This window comes from Neolamprologus brichardi, chromosome 13, assembly GCF_056152115.1.
Source record: "Neolamprologus brichardi isolate AB-2024 chromosome 13, ASM5615211v1, whole genome shotgun sequence".
NCBI lineage: Eukaryota > Metazoa > Chordata > Actinopteri > Cichliformes > Cichlidae > Neolamprologus > Neolamprologus brichardi.
In genome coordinates this window covers 11,083,979-11,100,848 of record NC_142116.1, presented here as the reverse complement: position 1 = coordinate 11,100,848, position 16,870 = coordinate 11,083,979, and the positions used below count along the sequence as shown (strand labels likewise).

Here is a 16,870-nt window from a genome sequence, read left to right as displayed (position 1 = left end):
GTCACGTGATGCCTTCATTCCCCCCCCCCCCCCCCCCACCCCACCCAAAAAAAAAAAATTTCCCATCACACACACACACACACACACTGCAGAAGGACAGTTGATCATCTCATTTATTGTAACGTAGTTTATTGTAGAAAAGAAAAAAAGCATTGTTTTTTTTTCCATTTAAAGCATAAACAACATAAACTTGTTTTTAGGACATATAAATAAAATGCCTCTTTCTTAAAAAAACCCCAACACATTATATACACCGAAAGCATTGGTCACACTCTTCCAAACCTACTCTAAAGAATCACTATTTGACTCCGTTATGGGAAAATGTAGTGCATCTGCTTGTTTTTCCCCCTCACATAACACTAAGACAATGAGGATTAAGTCCAGGAAAAACACATAAATATAAAATTAATGTTATGCAGTATCAGGGTGTATGCACCTCTCTGTAAGTGTACCCATGCATGTGTGCACACTACATTTTGCAACAATGAGTGATAAACAGTGGCATTTAGGCAGATCAGCAACATGTGATAATGTACTGCATAGACTGCAAGTAACTAAAACCACTTCTGGATCTTTACACAGCTTACAGGGAATAAAGTGTTTATTTTTCCACCAAAAAAACCCCCACAATCGTAGATTATGGTCATAATTTTCAATTCTTTGGAGTGTTTCCCAGGGAAAACTCAGCCTGAACATAAACTGACTTGTCAGAAAAGACAAACATCTCTGATGCAGTTTAGTATTTTCTAAGGTTCATTCAGAGTGCAAACAAAGGGGCTCAAGTGTTTCTCAAAACCATCCAACAAAACCTTATGAACATGTCACCTTGGCACCTTAATGCCAATACAGTCCAGGAGTTTGGCATTAACCAAAACAGTCTCTGAAACTGGCTAACAAGTGGAGAGCGAGAGAAAAGAAAAAACACAAGTCAGTGTTTATAGAAAGGAGGTGAGCCATTTAGACTCTTTGTATCCATGTGTATCCATCATCACGCTGTGATCTGTAGCAGAGTTCTTTAGTCCTGGGTGTTTCACAAGGAGGGGAAGAGAGGGCCACGAAGGTGATGAGGACAATCATTCAGATTCACTTAGGCCACAAGGTCGCCTCCACTCCTGGCCTCTTTCATGAATCCACTTGTTTGATACTGATGATGGAAAGAAAAATACACAGATAGATTATTCATAAGCCCAGTCTTACACACACACACACACACACACACTCACACATTTAAATATGTAAAACATCTGTAAAATCACAATTATTTTGGCCAGTGTAGTAACATTATTAATCAAGCAGTGATTGACACTAAAATGTCTTTTTCAGACTTTTTAAATGGCATTGTCTTAATTGTTAAATATAATTTTAATGTTTAAAAGTGTAAATAGAGTTGAGGGAGGTGGAGGACACAGGCTCAACGGAAGTTGGGCCTTTTGTTGGTGTCTCAAAATCATCCAAAATCCCCAAGTCCTCAAATCAAGCACTATTCTTTTATACAATGCTTACTCAGGTAGACGGCTTTATAGCCAACAAGAACAATCAAACTCACCCCACTTGTTGCCCACCAACACTGGACAAGCTGCATGTCGAGTGCTGTAGTCTCCCTCCCCGCTGGCAAACAGATTGTACCAGAACACTGCAGTACCCTGGAAAACAAACAGGCACCAGAGGTTAAGTAGTTCTGCAAATCATCTCAGAGAGCCAAGACTTGGTTTCCTAAAGTACTTGCAACAGATTTCTCAGAAGTGAAATGATAAATAAAGCAATATTTAAATACATGTGTTCTCTTGCTATACTGGGACTGTTAAAATGGCACTTAAAAACATTATAAGAGCATGGGGGCACATAAAAGAATCCTTTTATGAACAAATTGGCAGTTATTTCTGCTAAATGAGCTTATATGGGATGAAAACGCTCCTTTACCATTAATAAAATGTGTTTTGGAGAGAAAAAGTGCTTGAATAAGTATATTTTTCTCTTTTATTATATACGGTGTGTACTTTATTATGGACATCTGTGACCTTTTTTTACAAAATCCTTCAGTTTGTTACATAATAGGATTAGTTGAAAAATCAATATAAATGGACATTTATAAGAGGAGTAATATCAACATTTACCTTTTGAGGCCAAACTGCTGCACCAACATCTGGGAATACTGTGGCTCCACCTGCTGATACGTCACTCATCTACAACAGAGACAGAAGAAAAATCCAGCAGTGTAATTTATCCAACTTATATGAGATCCTTAGTTTCATATAAAATGAAGTTGAAGATAGAATAGTTCTTGTGTGTAGCATGCAGATTTAATTAACTTTTGTAAAGTAAACACTGTTAATGTGTTTAATCTTATGTTCAATGTATTATTTATGCTGAAGTAGCTGTTAAATTAGCTGCTACAGTATGTGGTTTCTCTGGATAACAAATCAATAACAGATCATTATTTATTTTGCTTCCCAGTGTGTCTAGGTTGGTGTGATCAGCCAAGACTTAAGTTTCCATTTGTTTCCTGCATGCTGAGTCAATTTCTGCTCAGTTGCATTTGGTTTTGTTTAAGCAGTTAGTTCATTTTATTAGTCCGTTTTTTAATTTCTGAGTCTGATTTGAGTTCAGATTATTTGACCTCTTTTGCTGAGGTTCCTAGAACTTATTTCAAATATAATTTTTGTAAATAGTTTTGTGCATTTTTTGAGTAAAATAAAATCCTCCTGTTTCCAAATTTACCCGTGTTCCTCATGACTACCAAGCATGGCCCCTCACTCATGTAAATGCTTTGTGACACTGTTTCAAGGTGAGGAGTCACATGACTTTACGATTAAGTAATAATATTGAACGTACTGTATTTGAATTGAGAATTTAGATACTATTGTTTCCCTTATCACATCAGCAGAGTAAATTTTGTCCTATCACAGCAAAGACACTAAAGCCCATAGTCACAGATGACAGATAGCCCTCGATACTATGCTTTGCACTATGTGCAGTGACAGGGTTCATTCTTAATTTGTATACTGAAACTTAATAAGATCGTTTTCTCAGTATAATCAAATATGCAGACTTATAAGTCAACAATGTCTACTTTAATTATAACAATGACTGTGTCACTGACTGCTAAATTAATTTTAGTACCAGCATAGGCAATTAGTATAGTAAAAATCAAATGTCAATAAATAAAAGAAGGTTAATGCTGGTCCAACGGGGTGATTACTCACATAGAAAAGCCACGTTGCAATACGATTCCCAGTTCCCAGCTCTTTAAAGGCATCTGGCTCATCTTTCTGTACGGAGATAACCAATACCATGTTAAACATCCTACCACATTAATGCAGCAGTACATTAACTGTGGCAAACTGAAAAAGAATGTACCCTTCCAAAGTCAAAGTGAGGTTCGTATTGACCTCCAACACCATAATTTGCAACCTGCAGACAAATACATGTAAAAAAAATCAGTTTCTAACAGATGTACATAGGAGGCCAGAGAAACTTGTTTGCTTCATATTTGCTTTGGTGGTCATGTACAGTTTTTTGTTGGTTTTGAAATAACTTTTTTACCTGTAACTCTTCTGCAGTGTCCACTTCAAGCCCGGTGACACCTTCAATTCTGTCATTGATCATTTCAATCATTGGATCATCATATTCAGTGAGCCAAGCACTGGAATATAGAAGGGAACACAGAGAAACTAAGAATGAAACAGCATGGGAAACATATTTCAGTAAGGCACACATTTTATCCACTAGATGGTAGTAAAATTTTCTTCTGTAAAAAGTGTCTGAGAGGCATGCTACGCAGGAAACTTGGAATCAAAAGCCAACAAAAAGCAACGTGAGTTTGTAAATGGCAATATTAGGATACAGAAGCGAAGTAGAGGTGCAAAGGGAATGGAAAACGGGAACAATATCCAGCTTTACAATATCTAATGAATATCTTTGAAGATATTTGTATAGTGTGGTTTAGGACTAAATAAAATATTTTTTTCTGGCCATAATATCCACTAAAAACAAAATAAAAATGTCCATCCTCTTAACACGAACTTGCAGTTGCCATTATATGAGAGACAATTCCAACACACTCTAATGTGGGTTGAGGAAAACAAGTTTTTTTAAGACGTTACAAAGGCATTAAGATGATTCTTCGCCCATATAGCTTCTTCATCATGTTTTTAAGAATGCCTGCAGATCAGCATTAACACGTGTGTCTGTGTGTGTCATCGTTTTTCATTCAGTTTGTACTGATAGGTCATATTTTATAAATGGATATTGAATGAAGCATGAGCCAGTGGATTATTTTCTTAAGTCTCTTGCAGTCGTTTAAATGGGGTTCAAACTGTTCTGATTTCTTCCATCTGTCTGTTACCTCAAGTTCACTCAAGTTAGAAAGACATGCCGGCTGTCATGCACATATACAAAACTTTAAAAGAAACACCACACCCTGGCACCCACACACATGAATTACCGACTGCAGTAAAACCAAAGAAAGCATGGGGTTTTGGTGGGCTGCTAACGTGCTATTTTTAGGATGGGATTTAAATTTGAATTTAAAACAGTGAGCAAGGCATCTATAAAAATTGAACGGTCATTTATCTGCACTACATAGGCCTTTGATGTTTCACAATGTCTCTTTTTTAAAACAGATCTTGTACAAAATGTAGAACTACAGAAAAATGGCCTTGTATTGGAAAGTGATTTCCAAACAATGCTGTGGGACATAGAAATCCAGCACGGGAAAACTCAGGTAGCCTGGTATAGATATGAAGTCAAATGAGCAGGGGAAGGGAGAGAGTCCTTCCAAGTGATCTTTGACCCCTTACCTCACAGGGATTTTTCTTGAATTGGGTTCAGTCACCACAGCTCCCGTTAACTACGGCATTTCCAACAGCAGGACACGTAGAAGCAGGAAGAGCAGTATCAAAGAAGGAAGGAAAATGGACTGCGGAAGCACACATGCACAAGGACGGACAAAACATAATAAGGAGAAAAAGAGGGAAAGAAAAGGCAGCTCACAAAAGAAATAATGTTAGTATCAACTAGTAAAAGAGTAATATCTTTCCCCTCTGCAACCTTCATGTGTTACCTCCGTGGAGCAGACACTTGAGCAGAAACAGACCCATAAAAAGGTCCTCAAAAAAGAGTTGGATAATCCAACTTTTCCACAAATAGCTACATATTCAGTCACGTTAGTAATTTAGCATTTCCCTTTCATTTCTGTATTATTTGGGGGAAAAAGGCTACAGATGTTTCTTTATTTTTAGAAAACGTATTTTCAGCAAGAGAGAGTGCTTCAGCTCAAGAGCCTTTATGAGGGGCAGAAACATGAAGCTGTGATCAGACGGGGGTACAGAAGAAGACGTGAGCTCAGTTATTGAGGAGGAAAATAAGATTTTCTCCTCTTCATCATCATGCTCTGTCTTACCTTTTACTGATCCTGTAAGAAGCTGTCTCCAGCACACCTGTGATGGGGTTGGAGATGGTTGCCCTGCGTAACTGTGAAACACACACAGATAAACACATAAAGATGTTAAAGTATGCGTTGCTAATAACAGCTTTGACCTCCCATCCTTTGACATCCCAAACCACCTATGAAATCCTAAAATCTGAACTGCTTACTCGTGGTTTTGCCAGCTGCTTGATTCTCTCAATTTCTGCATCAGAGATGACGTCAAGGTAGCGAACAATGTAGGGGCGGTCCCACTCGTCCTGCTGTTTGACGGGCGCCAGCAGTAAACTGGGGTTACGATTGTTATTGTAGTAACGACAGAACAACCTGCTCTGCCTACGAGGTGTCTGATTTAGAGAAAAGAAAAGAGCACACAAAAAGTTAAAACTGAGTTACAGTATGCAAGTTATAAATTGCTTTCAGCTCTTCCTCACCATTTTGATACCCTCTCCACGGCAAAGCATCTCATATTTCTCCCTTTCTGGGATCAGAGAGAAAGCCTTTTTGGACTTCTTCTGCTTCTTCTTCTTCTTTTCAACTGTTTCTCTTTTCTCGCGCTCCTTCTGTTTTGGAGCTTCTTCTTCTGCAGCCTTTTTTTGCTTCTCCAACTGAAACTCAAAGTACTTCAGGTTGCTCTTGCCACGCGGGTGCTCTGGGTCTACGTGTGAAAAACCAGGACAAAACATCAGTGGTGATTACAAGCAGCAATGCAAACTAAAACTGTCACAATGCCAACCATCACAGCAACATCGCTTCTAACATGACAAATATATGCCATCAGTAATGATGACTTCAACTCAGATGGAGGACTACTGTCAAAAGCTGCAGTCTGAGACATTGGAATCCATTGGGACAATGTCCTTTGGGTGCTTTGGCACCCTTTTAGCAGGACATGGCCCAGGAAGCAACATAACTTTCAAAATAACAGCAAGGGGACTGTTTACTACTGCTAAACTGATAGCTGACAGTGTCACTTTCTTGGACAGAAGAAAACAGCAGTACAAATGGTTGCTATAGTTACTACAGAATATGAAAGTATAAATATTTCTACTAAAAAGTAGCTCAATGCTTTAAAGTGGCTTTGTGTGCAACTTCTCATACTAGCAGTCTCTGAAGAAAAGGGTGGGTGTGCGAACATAAGCAAGTCACACACCTAAAAACTGTTTGTGTGTGTGTAGCTGGTTATAGTCCTTTGAATTGGTGCACTGATTGGCAAAGAGGTGTGATGGAGACAGGAGCTCGGGTAAGGAAGCTATTTCGCACTCTATTGGTTTTGAGCTTTGATTGTTTTAAATCCTTCTACTAGTTCATAACGCACTCAAGTGATTTGCCCCCAAAATACATCTCTCACTTGCTGGGTGTCTATAACCCAATAAGACCTCTCAAGTCATCAGGTGCAGATCTTTTAACTGTCCCCAGAATTCGATCTAAGTGTGCTGAGGGTGCTTTCAGTTTCTGTTGCTCTGTTCTTTGGAACAAGCTTCCTACTCATCTGAGGTCAATTACAATCATGTCTACATTCAAAAACAAACTTAACTTAACATAAAACCTTTATTTTTCTCGCACACTTACACTTAATAACACTTTTTTGTACGTGTATGCTTGTCTGTGTGTATGTTAACATGCAGGTTATTCCTTTGTACAGTTTAGTTTTTTTGTTTTTACAAGCCTTAAGGCATTGCAGACTTACATGGGGTTTTAATGTTTTTGTATTTTATGTTAAGCACACTGAGTTTATGTGTAAAATATATGAATATATGAATATATAAATATAATATAATAAAAATATAAATAAAATTGACATTAACACTGCTTTGGAAAGTCTGGCAGTGGTTTAAACTGAACCTGGACACACTGAAATCCTCTCTTATTCCTGTTAAATCAGTAACGTCAATAAATAAAAGGGGACAAATGTCACATAAGTCTCTAAAAAAAAGCAATACCTGGTCATTTTTAAAAAATAGATTTCACCTCTCTGTGAATTGTGCTATACAGATAACTGTTTTGCTGGTACAAACAGCAGCGTTTTGAGACAAGACTCCACAGATTTGTTACAGCACAGATGTTATGCCCCAAACATAGCAACTGCCTGAACTGTTTATGTCTGTCTGGCTCGGAAATGTTGACCTGTGCCTCACCTCTGTTTAGTCTGTCCTTCAGTCTAAACCTTGCTGCTTAAAATACCCAACAATAATTTATTTTGTTTGGCCAAATTAAAGCAAGTTCCACACTATTACAGTCTTACTTCTTAATTCTTTAGAATAAGAAGAGACTCACCCAGTTCAATCAACCTCTTTGTATACTCCATTGCACGCTCCATCTCCCCCTGCTGGTAAATGGCGTAGCTGAGGTAGTCGATCACTGTCACCTTATCTAAAGTGGACTCCTCTCCCTCATCGAGCTGTTTCAGGGCCTGGGCCATCCACAGCTCTGTGTGGTAGTAATCGGCATCGGAGTAGGCAATTTTCCCCAGCTCAAAACAGTCCTCTGCTGTCATGTGGCTCTTGTATTTCACTCCTAGTTAGGAGTACACACAGGAGGGGGAAAAAGAAATCAGAAAACAATCAAACCCTTCACCCAAAAAACTCACATAGTCTGACATTTATTGTGACTTTTGTGGCAGTCACTTTATCTTTATATCTGTACATTTGAATCCTTAATGAACAAATAGGCCCATGGGCATGTGAACTCATGCCATTTGTGTGTGACATGCAACTGTTCGGAGGATTTTACCAGGTAAGTTTCCCGTAGAGATGGTGTTGGCATCAAGTCTGTAAGTGTCTTGTAACCGGATGAGAGCTTTGGCAGCTCCGGTCTGGTCCTCGTCATTTGGGAAGTGCTGTCTCTGGATGGTCAGGTTGGAAATAAATCCTGAGAAAAATGGCACGATAAAGTATTCTATGTGTGGGCACATTAATCACTCAAAATGACATTTAACACTTTCTCTTCATACTTCATGAGGTGAACAGTTAGATGGGAGTTTCATCCATCCACATACAGCTAAAACAAACAAGTCAATGTTTTAGTGTACTTCTGTGTTGCACTTTTTCTGAAAGTTTTTACCACTCATTTATAAAACCAAATATTACAGTGTTATTATTTGAACCTGGGCTTTACTGTTCATACCTCCAGTGGTGTCACGGAGCACAAGACTCTCCAGGTCCCCCCACTCTGTGTTCAACCTCTTCACCAGTTTGAAGGCATTCACAGGGTGTCCCAGAAAGCCTTCAGGGTCCTGCGTGGCAGTAACTGTCAAGGAATCCAATTTTTCAGCCCACCTATCACAAAAAAGGTAATATGGATTAAAGTGTGTTGATTACACTTGTAAGCAAGCTACCTATGATTACGGCTGTCATATATAATATTTATGGAGTTTCAGGAAAGCAACTTCAGAAATTAACATGGAGCTAACCACAATGTTTATAGACACTTGCAAATTATTTTTTTAAATGAAGTTGATAGCTGCAATATTATCAGTCATTATCAATCAATATTATCATCCAAATCCAATAAACAACAATAAACCCAATAAACAATAAACCTGTCAGAATTAAATCCTCCTTTACTGCTGACTCGGCTCTGTAACGTGTCCTAAAGCATCACGGATCACAGGTCCTAACTTCATCCAGTGAATGAGGGTCAGGTTAGGGTTGATCTTTTCATACAGGTGTGTGGCTTCTCCACACAGCAGCTGTACCAGTTGCAACACCAACTAACTGTGCAGGTAACATTAATTCAGAGACCCACTCCTTCATATCAAAGTTTTCTAACTGCGCGATGTGAGTCAGCTGCCCCAGTACATAACCGTAGTTAAGAAAGTTGAAATAAGAAGCTGCATATCTCATCTTTGTAGGGGATTCTGATGGAAATGATCAGGCATGTGGTTGACACAGTTGGAATGTTTCCGCACTCTGTATCCTTTTTATTTCTCTCTATTTTAGCTAGCGATTGCGGTGCTTGGTTGACTTTGGCACTGGGATAAACATAATTTAGCAGACGCAAGGACATGACGACAAGAAGGGAGAAATGCCCCCAGCAGCAAATCACACCCAGGAGTTGACAAACTCACCGTTTGATCTGCTCTAGTTTGCTCTCCTCTGCTCTGATGTAGTCCTTCAAAGAGGTGACAAGATCTTTTTCTGTGTACAACAGATCTGTCATCTGGCCTGCAAGAAACAAACACATATTAATTGCAAACACTGAAATGATAAACTATACTAATCTTATAAAAATTAGTACGAGCTTTAAAATTTCTTGGCCTTGTGTGTGTGTAGTAACATAACACAAGTCTTTTACCTGTAGAAGTGAAGAAGTCAGCGTGGGCTGAGAGCGACTGCAGGCAGCTCAGCAGCAATAAACAATTACACGGCAGCTCCATTCTGACAAAAAGTGAGAGAAGAACATTAAATTAATAAAACGTGCAGATTAAAAGAGTCAGTGAATGACCTACCTATTTTGAAGACATTTTAATTTCTATGATAAGGTATCACCATAATCCAATTTATTCTAGTCATATAATTAAAGAGCTAAACCAGACACACTGCTAAAATATGTCTGGTTTAGCTTTGAGGCTGGCAGTTAGGCCTGGGACAGGCAGCACTGTGATCTTTTGTTTCTTGCAGCCACAAATTACAGGAGAATGCATGACTCCATTGTGCATTCTTACATGCACTTCTTTATACTTCAAATAGTCTGCGTCCACATAAATTTTACTGTGGTGCTAATTTTTTTTCTTACCCACATAACAGAAATTCAGGGCAAATGTGCAAGAATTTTGCTTTTTAATATTCTGGGATGTCCACAACATGCCACATGCCATGATCGGCATCAAATTAGATCACTTATTTATCTCAAGAATGTACTAAAAAAAATTCCAAACTACTAAGACTTTAAATATACCCAAACCGAACCATGTTGGCCTGTGGCACATCACATTTTGGCTTTTTGTTTTTCAAAAGAAAAATAGCAAGAGAGCAGACTTGGACAAAAGTTTTGGAAAGAAATTAAGCCAAAAGAATCAAGACCAAAAATCTCCCACATTATAAAACACCTGCTGCTTGGCCAAGTGAGATGGTTTGTTATAAATATAGTGTAAACACAAATACACACACACACACACACACCCATAAGCGCACAGGCAAAATGAAGGTCATGAAGCGTACACAAACTATTCAGTGTAAGCCAGCAGCAGGCTGAGGCAGGTTCGACTCTGCCACAAGGGCAAGTCTTGTATGTGAATAAAAAATAGAGTGACTTCATATGAGATTTCAATTTAGGTCAGCAGAAGGAAGCAGAGAGGGTGGAAAAAAACCTGAAGCAAGACACAAAACACCATTATCCTCTACTGCTACCAAGCTACTTCTGCAACTGCATAATGTGTGCTGCCACTTAAAAGCCATAAATATGCCTCTTCCACTTTCTGATTTCCAAGGTAAAGGTTTTGAAGAATGCAATTATTGTACCCAGTGTAATGACAGGGTAATTACTACAATCTTCTTTCACACTCAGTTAAGTGTGATGCAAAAATGATAGCTGTATATTGAACATTTCTAATTTCAAACCAAGTGTTCTGGTCATGCCACACATGGAAGTGAAAGGAGGTGATTGTGTTAATAAGCATGTTGGTACAGCCCATATTTAAAAAAAACTAAGAATAAAAACAAAGTCTTAATGACCTAGAAACCAGTTCATGTGTAATCTAAAAGGCAACTCCTTTTGGTTGGACCACAGGGTTTGGGTTTCCTCAAAGGTATCCACCCTTAAAAATTCCTTGGATGGCTGTAAATCCATAAAGTCATGTGATAAAGCAATTTGCTAGTTTACTTGCCTTTATCCTGTCATGTCACTTGTACCACTCCCTGCTTTCTATAGGGCTGTAAACATTGTACAGGGCAGCAACAACAGCTACAATGAGAGTGAAATAAGTGTTAAAAGAAAGAGCTCGAAATCGTTATAGACAATTAGATGTTGGTGCATATTTAGTACCTTTAAAAAAAACAAAAAAACAAACAAACTCTAACACTTATTTACCTGTTATGATATGACATAACTAATCCATAGTATACATAAGGAATATTTAAGATAAATACCGGGGGGGGGGACGTAATGAAACAAACAACACCCAGACAAAAAAAGCACAATTTTAATAGCCTAAGTGGCTTCGCAATACGTTATAACAAGTTTAAACCTGCTCCTGACAAAAACAATTTTATTTTTGAGAGTCTGCCCTGAGAAACTTCCTTCATCGCATAAAATGTCTCCAAGTTTTCCAGCTATGGAGTCAGATAGCACAGGACGTGCATGGAAGAGGACTGCCACGTCTTCGCCCCTCCCTCCTGTGTGAGGACTGCACACTGCCCGATGGAGTCTGATATTACCTGCAAAACTCAGTCAATGGATGCTGCAGACTGAACAGCAGCAGGAAGGCTTTTACTTCTTGGTTGGTGTTGTTTTGGGGAGGAAGTTACATTTAATTACATTAAGTAAATCGGGCTTGCATATAAACAAAGCTTGTAGCTCGATATGACATTTTATCTCCTTGTTGCCATAAGACTATGTGATTACTCCGTATGAAATATGACAAACTAAATGTGAAAAATGTTTGGCATTAACAAATAAAATGTATAGAGGTTGTTAAATGAGGCATAAAGCAAAGTGACGGCAGAAGCATCCCACGCTGCATTGCGCTGGAATGCCGGAAAACTAAAGCTAGCTAAAGTTTCACAGGGAGAAGCCAGGTTACGTTTTCTTTTCTTGCTATTTTCTAGTTTAACTAACTGGTTCAGGTCATCTCATTGCCTCCTGCTTAGTTTAGTAGTATAATCTTTATTTTGACCCACAACACAGAAACCGAAAGCTTACTTTTGTTCTACTTTTCATTGCCGCTAGCTCAAAGCTCGCACAGCAAATCAGTTGGCAGCAACAACGGTTGCTGTTGGTAACAGCGACAAACACTGTGAAAAGACGTAATCTGTAAACTGGTGACTATCTGAAATGTAAACACATTTTCTAGATAAGCCTACATTTCTTATCTCACTCAAGGGGTCTATAGTCACCTAATCGAGAGCATCCTGTAGCAGAAGCCGTCGGGGTCTCTCCCTGAAGCCCACACCGATTCAGTGAAGTTAACGGTCTGAAGTTGGAGACTCGGTCCGGTGGCTCTTCCTGTCTGTGATGATTCGGTGCACTATTGGCTATCTGGTGGTTCGGGCTGTATTTCTAAAAGGATGGGGCTGGATGCTACGTGCAGACTCGCATGCATACACTCTCTGCTTCTGAAAACTTAGGGGGCTGTCGTTTGTAAATTGCTAGGGGAGGTGCCTGTAATAGTGTTGACCCGTACCGACACGACCGAAGATGAGTATTTTGGAGTTTAATGTGGAAATCGTTCCAGTGAGGTCACATGCCACGTGTTAAAAGACTGCCGACAGATATTTTCTTTCTCCTCTTTCTCTAAAACCTATGTGCTCAACTTTGCATGTATGCATCTGCACTCCGGGCCCATCATCTCCATTCAACAGATGTTTTGTGTAGTTTTGTAACGTTTACATTGAATGAACAGACATTTTTCATCATCTTCCTCCCACATTCCAGAAAAATTATTCTTACTAGCTTCAAAAAGACAAAAACTGTGGGATAGTAGGGAGTGAATTCCTTCTGCATTCAGCTGAATTCAACAGGGTGGAGCTACGTCTCTCTCTGTGTGTGTGTGTGTGTGTGTGTGTGTGCGTGCGTGCGTGCGTGCGCAGAGGAGCAAATTGTTAACTGCATTATGGCTCAACTGAAATGCCCAGTGTAAACACTACAGACTGTATATGTCTGTGATAAACACTTTGTCATCTTAGATATCCACATGAGCAACGCTGCAAAACAGGTGGTATGTCTCTGAGTATCAGCACATCATTACATCACTGAGTGAAACTGAAGAGAATAAACGTTTCTTATGTAAAGTTAAATAAAATTTCCTTATTAATGTACATGTTCTATCAACTGTCACCAAGCAAAATGTCATAAGTGTTATACTGAGGCTTATAGAGGTTACAAATTCAACATCTGTATAATCTGAAATACGACAGCTTAGAGTGAGGACTTGGATAGTGAACCAAGATTGAGTGTTTTCCCTGCAGCTTCTCAGTCTCCACTTAAGAAGAAAAAAAAGTATACTGCTTTCCGTTCCCATTTTTCCCGCAGTCATCAACAGATGTCGTCCAAGTCGGTAAGTTTGCTCCCAAACAGCTGCTCCTCATAAGTCAGTATCTGACGCAGGAAGTTCACATTGGGGGCTGTGCATTCCCTTTTTTCTATGAAACTGCAGTGGACCAGGCTCAGACTTAAGTGCAGTGTTAATGAAGCTGGATGTCAGTGGCAGTGCCTCCACCAGGTTCTAGTAGCATAGTGATTAAAATAGCATTAGGACTGTCGGCAGTGGTGTTGACTGCATGTGTGATATCCAGATTCTTGATAATTCGGTAGTCCAAAGCCTGGGAGACAGAGCTCTGATAGAGAGCTCCCTCCAGGATCGCAGTGGGATAGGCTTGGCATTCAGGTTCATGCAGAGGAAAGGGTAAAGGGCATGTAAAGCTGAGAATTCTCCCAGCATGATGACAAGGTCCATTTCTAAAGCACTGAGCTGTAAAAAAAAAAATCAGGATTGGAGGTCTGGGGAGTCGGCCCTGGCCTTTACACCACCCACTGAAATATGCAGTGAGAAACCTTGAGACAAAAATGCAGATTCAGCTAGATACAGTCAGCATAATTCAAAGAGACAACCAAGTTTACCTCATCATAAATATATGGCTTTCTTGGTAATTCAATGAGGCTGTAGCTCAAAACAATGGTATCAAAATAAACCTATTCACACTAATTTTACAAACATGCTGATGCCTAGCAAATGCAGTCTTGACACTCCCATCTAGAATGCCATACTGCTACAATAAGCAAAAGTATATATGTGCATGTGTGACCTGGGCTGCATCATTCTCCGCATACAGTAGTATTGTGGAATATTTCTGCAGCTCTATGCAGCTGATTAAACAGCCCAGCTCAAGGTGTATCACTATCACAGCATCCTCTTCATCACCAAATGGCTCTTTATACCTAATACTCATATTTATTCATAATAAAGACACATAGTTATTATGTATTACTTTATCCCATGTTAATCTTTAAGATTAGCATGTTTATCTTTAAAATTAAAATTCTCTTAATTAACTGTTGCACTGCATCAGGCAAGGATAAGACTATAGTACGGGTCATACAAAGCGGGCTGGTCACCCACTGCATTCAGAAGATTGTAAAGTTGCTCACTCAACACAAACTGTTCCTGGAAGAGCAGGAGCCAGCACGGTCTCTGGCTCACACAGTGAAATACAAAGACTACAGTGTCTACATGCAGAGAGAACTGGCAATAAATATACCTGTTTTACTTTTGTTCCAGATAGGTGTGATGAAGGAATGGTTACTGTCTGTACAGTTACCCACTCTGTTGGAGATCCAATTCACAGCGCTAATTCACAACAACAATACAAAGAAAACAATCATAAGAAATCCCACGAGAAAGCACTTTGGTGACTATGGAAAGGAAAAAAAAATCCTTTTTGGAAAATGGGGTGGCTATCTGCCATGACTGCTTAGGGGTGAGGGGATGAAGACAGGACTAATGACATGCTGTGGAAGAGAGTGTCAGGGATTAGTTATAATTAATAATTAAATGCGGAGAGGTGTATGAACACATTTGTGAACAAACCAAAAGTGTGACTAAGGAAGAAACACTCAATGCATTATGGGAATCCCCAAGCAGCCTAGTCCAAACGCAGCACGACTAATGGAGGATTCAGGGTCACCTGATCCAACACTGTTTAATGATTTCTTTGAAGTCTTGTTTTTTTTTTCAGAGTGGAAAGCTTTTACAGCATACATCTTTATTTAAGAATAGAGAGACTTAAAAAATAATAATTAAGTCCTCAAATTGAAATTTATTTTTGATTTTCTTTAATCCAGATGGGGTCAAAAGTATATATACAACCTCAAACATATACATACTCCCCCACTAATATTTGGTTAAAGTACCTTAGGAGGTTACACTTTTTTATAAAGACCTTAAAGATATTATACCCTGGAAAAAGAACAACACAACAGCACTTACCCGGACGGTCCTACAACTATTTCCTTTAAGTTATTTGGCAAATGCATGAGCTGTTCCCTCTAGCCCTTAACTAGAAGAACATCCCACACACACACACACACACACACACACACACACACACACACACACACACACACACACACACACACACACACACACACAAATAAACATCAGAAAATTTCTCTCAAAAAGCCCAACAAGAGCTGCTACAAATTCTCTCTCAACGCTGCTTCAGGCTTGCCCTTAATTTAGCTGGTGGTCTTGGAAACACAGTAACATAGTAATATATGAATCTCCTGATGTATTTTGAATTGTTTTGTATGTTTTGATATTACCCTCTGTTGTACCGTTAGCCATGTCATCACCTCTCCTCCGTCTTCACTTTCACCTCAGCCACTGCCTCTCCACCTCTCACCCTTTGTCCCATATTGAAGATACTCCCACTTTCCCCTCAGTGTTTACTGTCAAGAACCTCCACAGACTGCATTTTGTTGACCCTAGTCAGTGGTTGTTTACATATCCAGTTTTGCATTTTATCACTGCCCTTTGAAGTTTGTCTCTTTATGGTTAGTTGTCAGCTGAGCAAAACCAATTGCAGCTGGTCTACAACATTTTATTGCCTTTTTTGTTGCATGACACAGATAACCTGATACAAACCCTTGTTCGTTAGGTTGTCTGCATTTAAGTATTTCAAACATCAAGCTCTTTTATGTTTATTATTTCATTTAAAGTTTTCCCTGATGGCTTCTTTTACCCCACATGCAGTGCATTGTACCCCACGTTTGCAGAGCAATGATTATTATAGGAACTACAGCTAGAACACAAACTTTAACTGAAAGAGACCATTTTCTGTCATGTGTCAATACCACAGTTTGTCAGCTGTGGTACTGCAGCATTTTTGTTTCCATTACTATGTATAAGAGGATTAGTAAGGAGGCAGTGAGGGTTTGCTTTGCGAGTGTTGGTAGAGAAGTACAGACAAAGTCAGACGTAGGTGCACTGTGTCTTTGTGGATCATAATATGGTGATGAGAGTAACTTGGTTGCTGAATGAGGAAGTCAGGAGTGTCAGAGAAATACGTAGTATGCATAAGGACAGAGAGAAAGTGGTGAGGTGTGCAGCAGGAGTGATGGATGGGTTCACGGTGGAGGTGGAATCACACCAGGGATCTGCTCTGAGCCCCCTTGTTTGCGGTGGTGATAGACGGACTGACAGATGAGGTCCTCCACGAGTCTCCGTGGACTCTTCATAGATGTCATTGGGATATGTAGTAAGAGTAGACAGAAGAGAACCAGGACAGT

General features: G+C 39.4%; 1 protein-coding gene across 3 annotated transcripts; it reads right to left on the bottom strand.

Annotated features, from left to right (window-relative positions):
- Positions 1-109: 109 nt before the first annotated feature.
- On the bottom strand, positions 110-12,721 carry p4ha1b (prolyl 4-hydroxylase, alpha polypeptide I b). Of its 3 annotated transcripts, none has more exons than XM_087850133.1 (16): positions 12,481-12,721; positions 11,253-11,329; positions 9,722-9,804; positions 9,495-9,591; positions 8,552-8,703; positions 8,159-8,296; positions 7,703-7,942; positions 5,860-6,083; positions 5,596-5,772; positions 5,402-5,472; positions 3,544-3,643; positions 3,358-3,411; positions 3,204-3,269; positions 2,115-2,183; positions 1,547-1,643; positions 110-1,144 (listed from the first exon to the last, which is right to left on the bottom strand). In XM_087850133.1, the coding sequence occupies exons 3-16, from the start codon at positions 9,801-9,803 to the stop codon at positions 1,074-1,076; spliced, it is 1,638 nt and encodes a 545-aa protein (XP_087706259.1). In that variant the 5' UTR covers position 9,804; positions 11,253-11,329; positions 12,481-12,721; the 3' UTR covers positions 110-1,073. The 3 variants fall into 3 exon arrangements, with proteins under 3 accessions (XP_087706259.1, XP_087706260.1, XP_087706258.1); XM_087850134.1 differs by lacking the exon at positions 11,253-11,329 and adding an exon at positions 11,101-11,203; XM_087850132.1 differs by lacking the exon at positions 11,253-11,329 and having other exon boundaries at positions 12,481-12,720.
- Positions 12,722-16,870: the final 4,149 nt, after the last annotated feature.

Bases quoted from the DNA above. Each gene is read 5' to 3' on its own strand.
- p4ha1b (XM_087850132.1), bottom strand. The intron at 5,473-5,595 runs GTAAGCAGTTCA...TGTGTTTCACAG, and splicing joins AGCAGCTGGCAAAACCACGA to TTACGCAGGGCAACCATCTC. The intron at 3,412-3,543 runs GTAAAAAAGTTA...ATTTGTCTGCAG, and splicing joins ACACTGCAGAAGAGTTACAG to GTTGCAAATTATGGTGTTGG.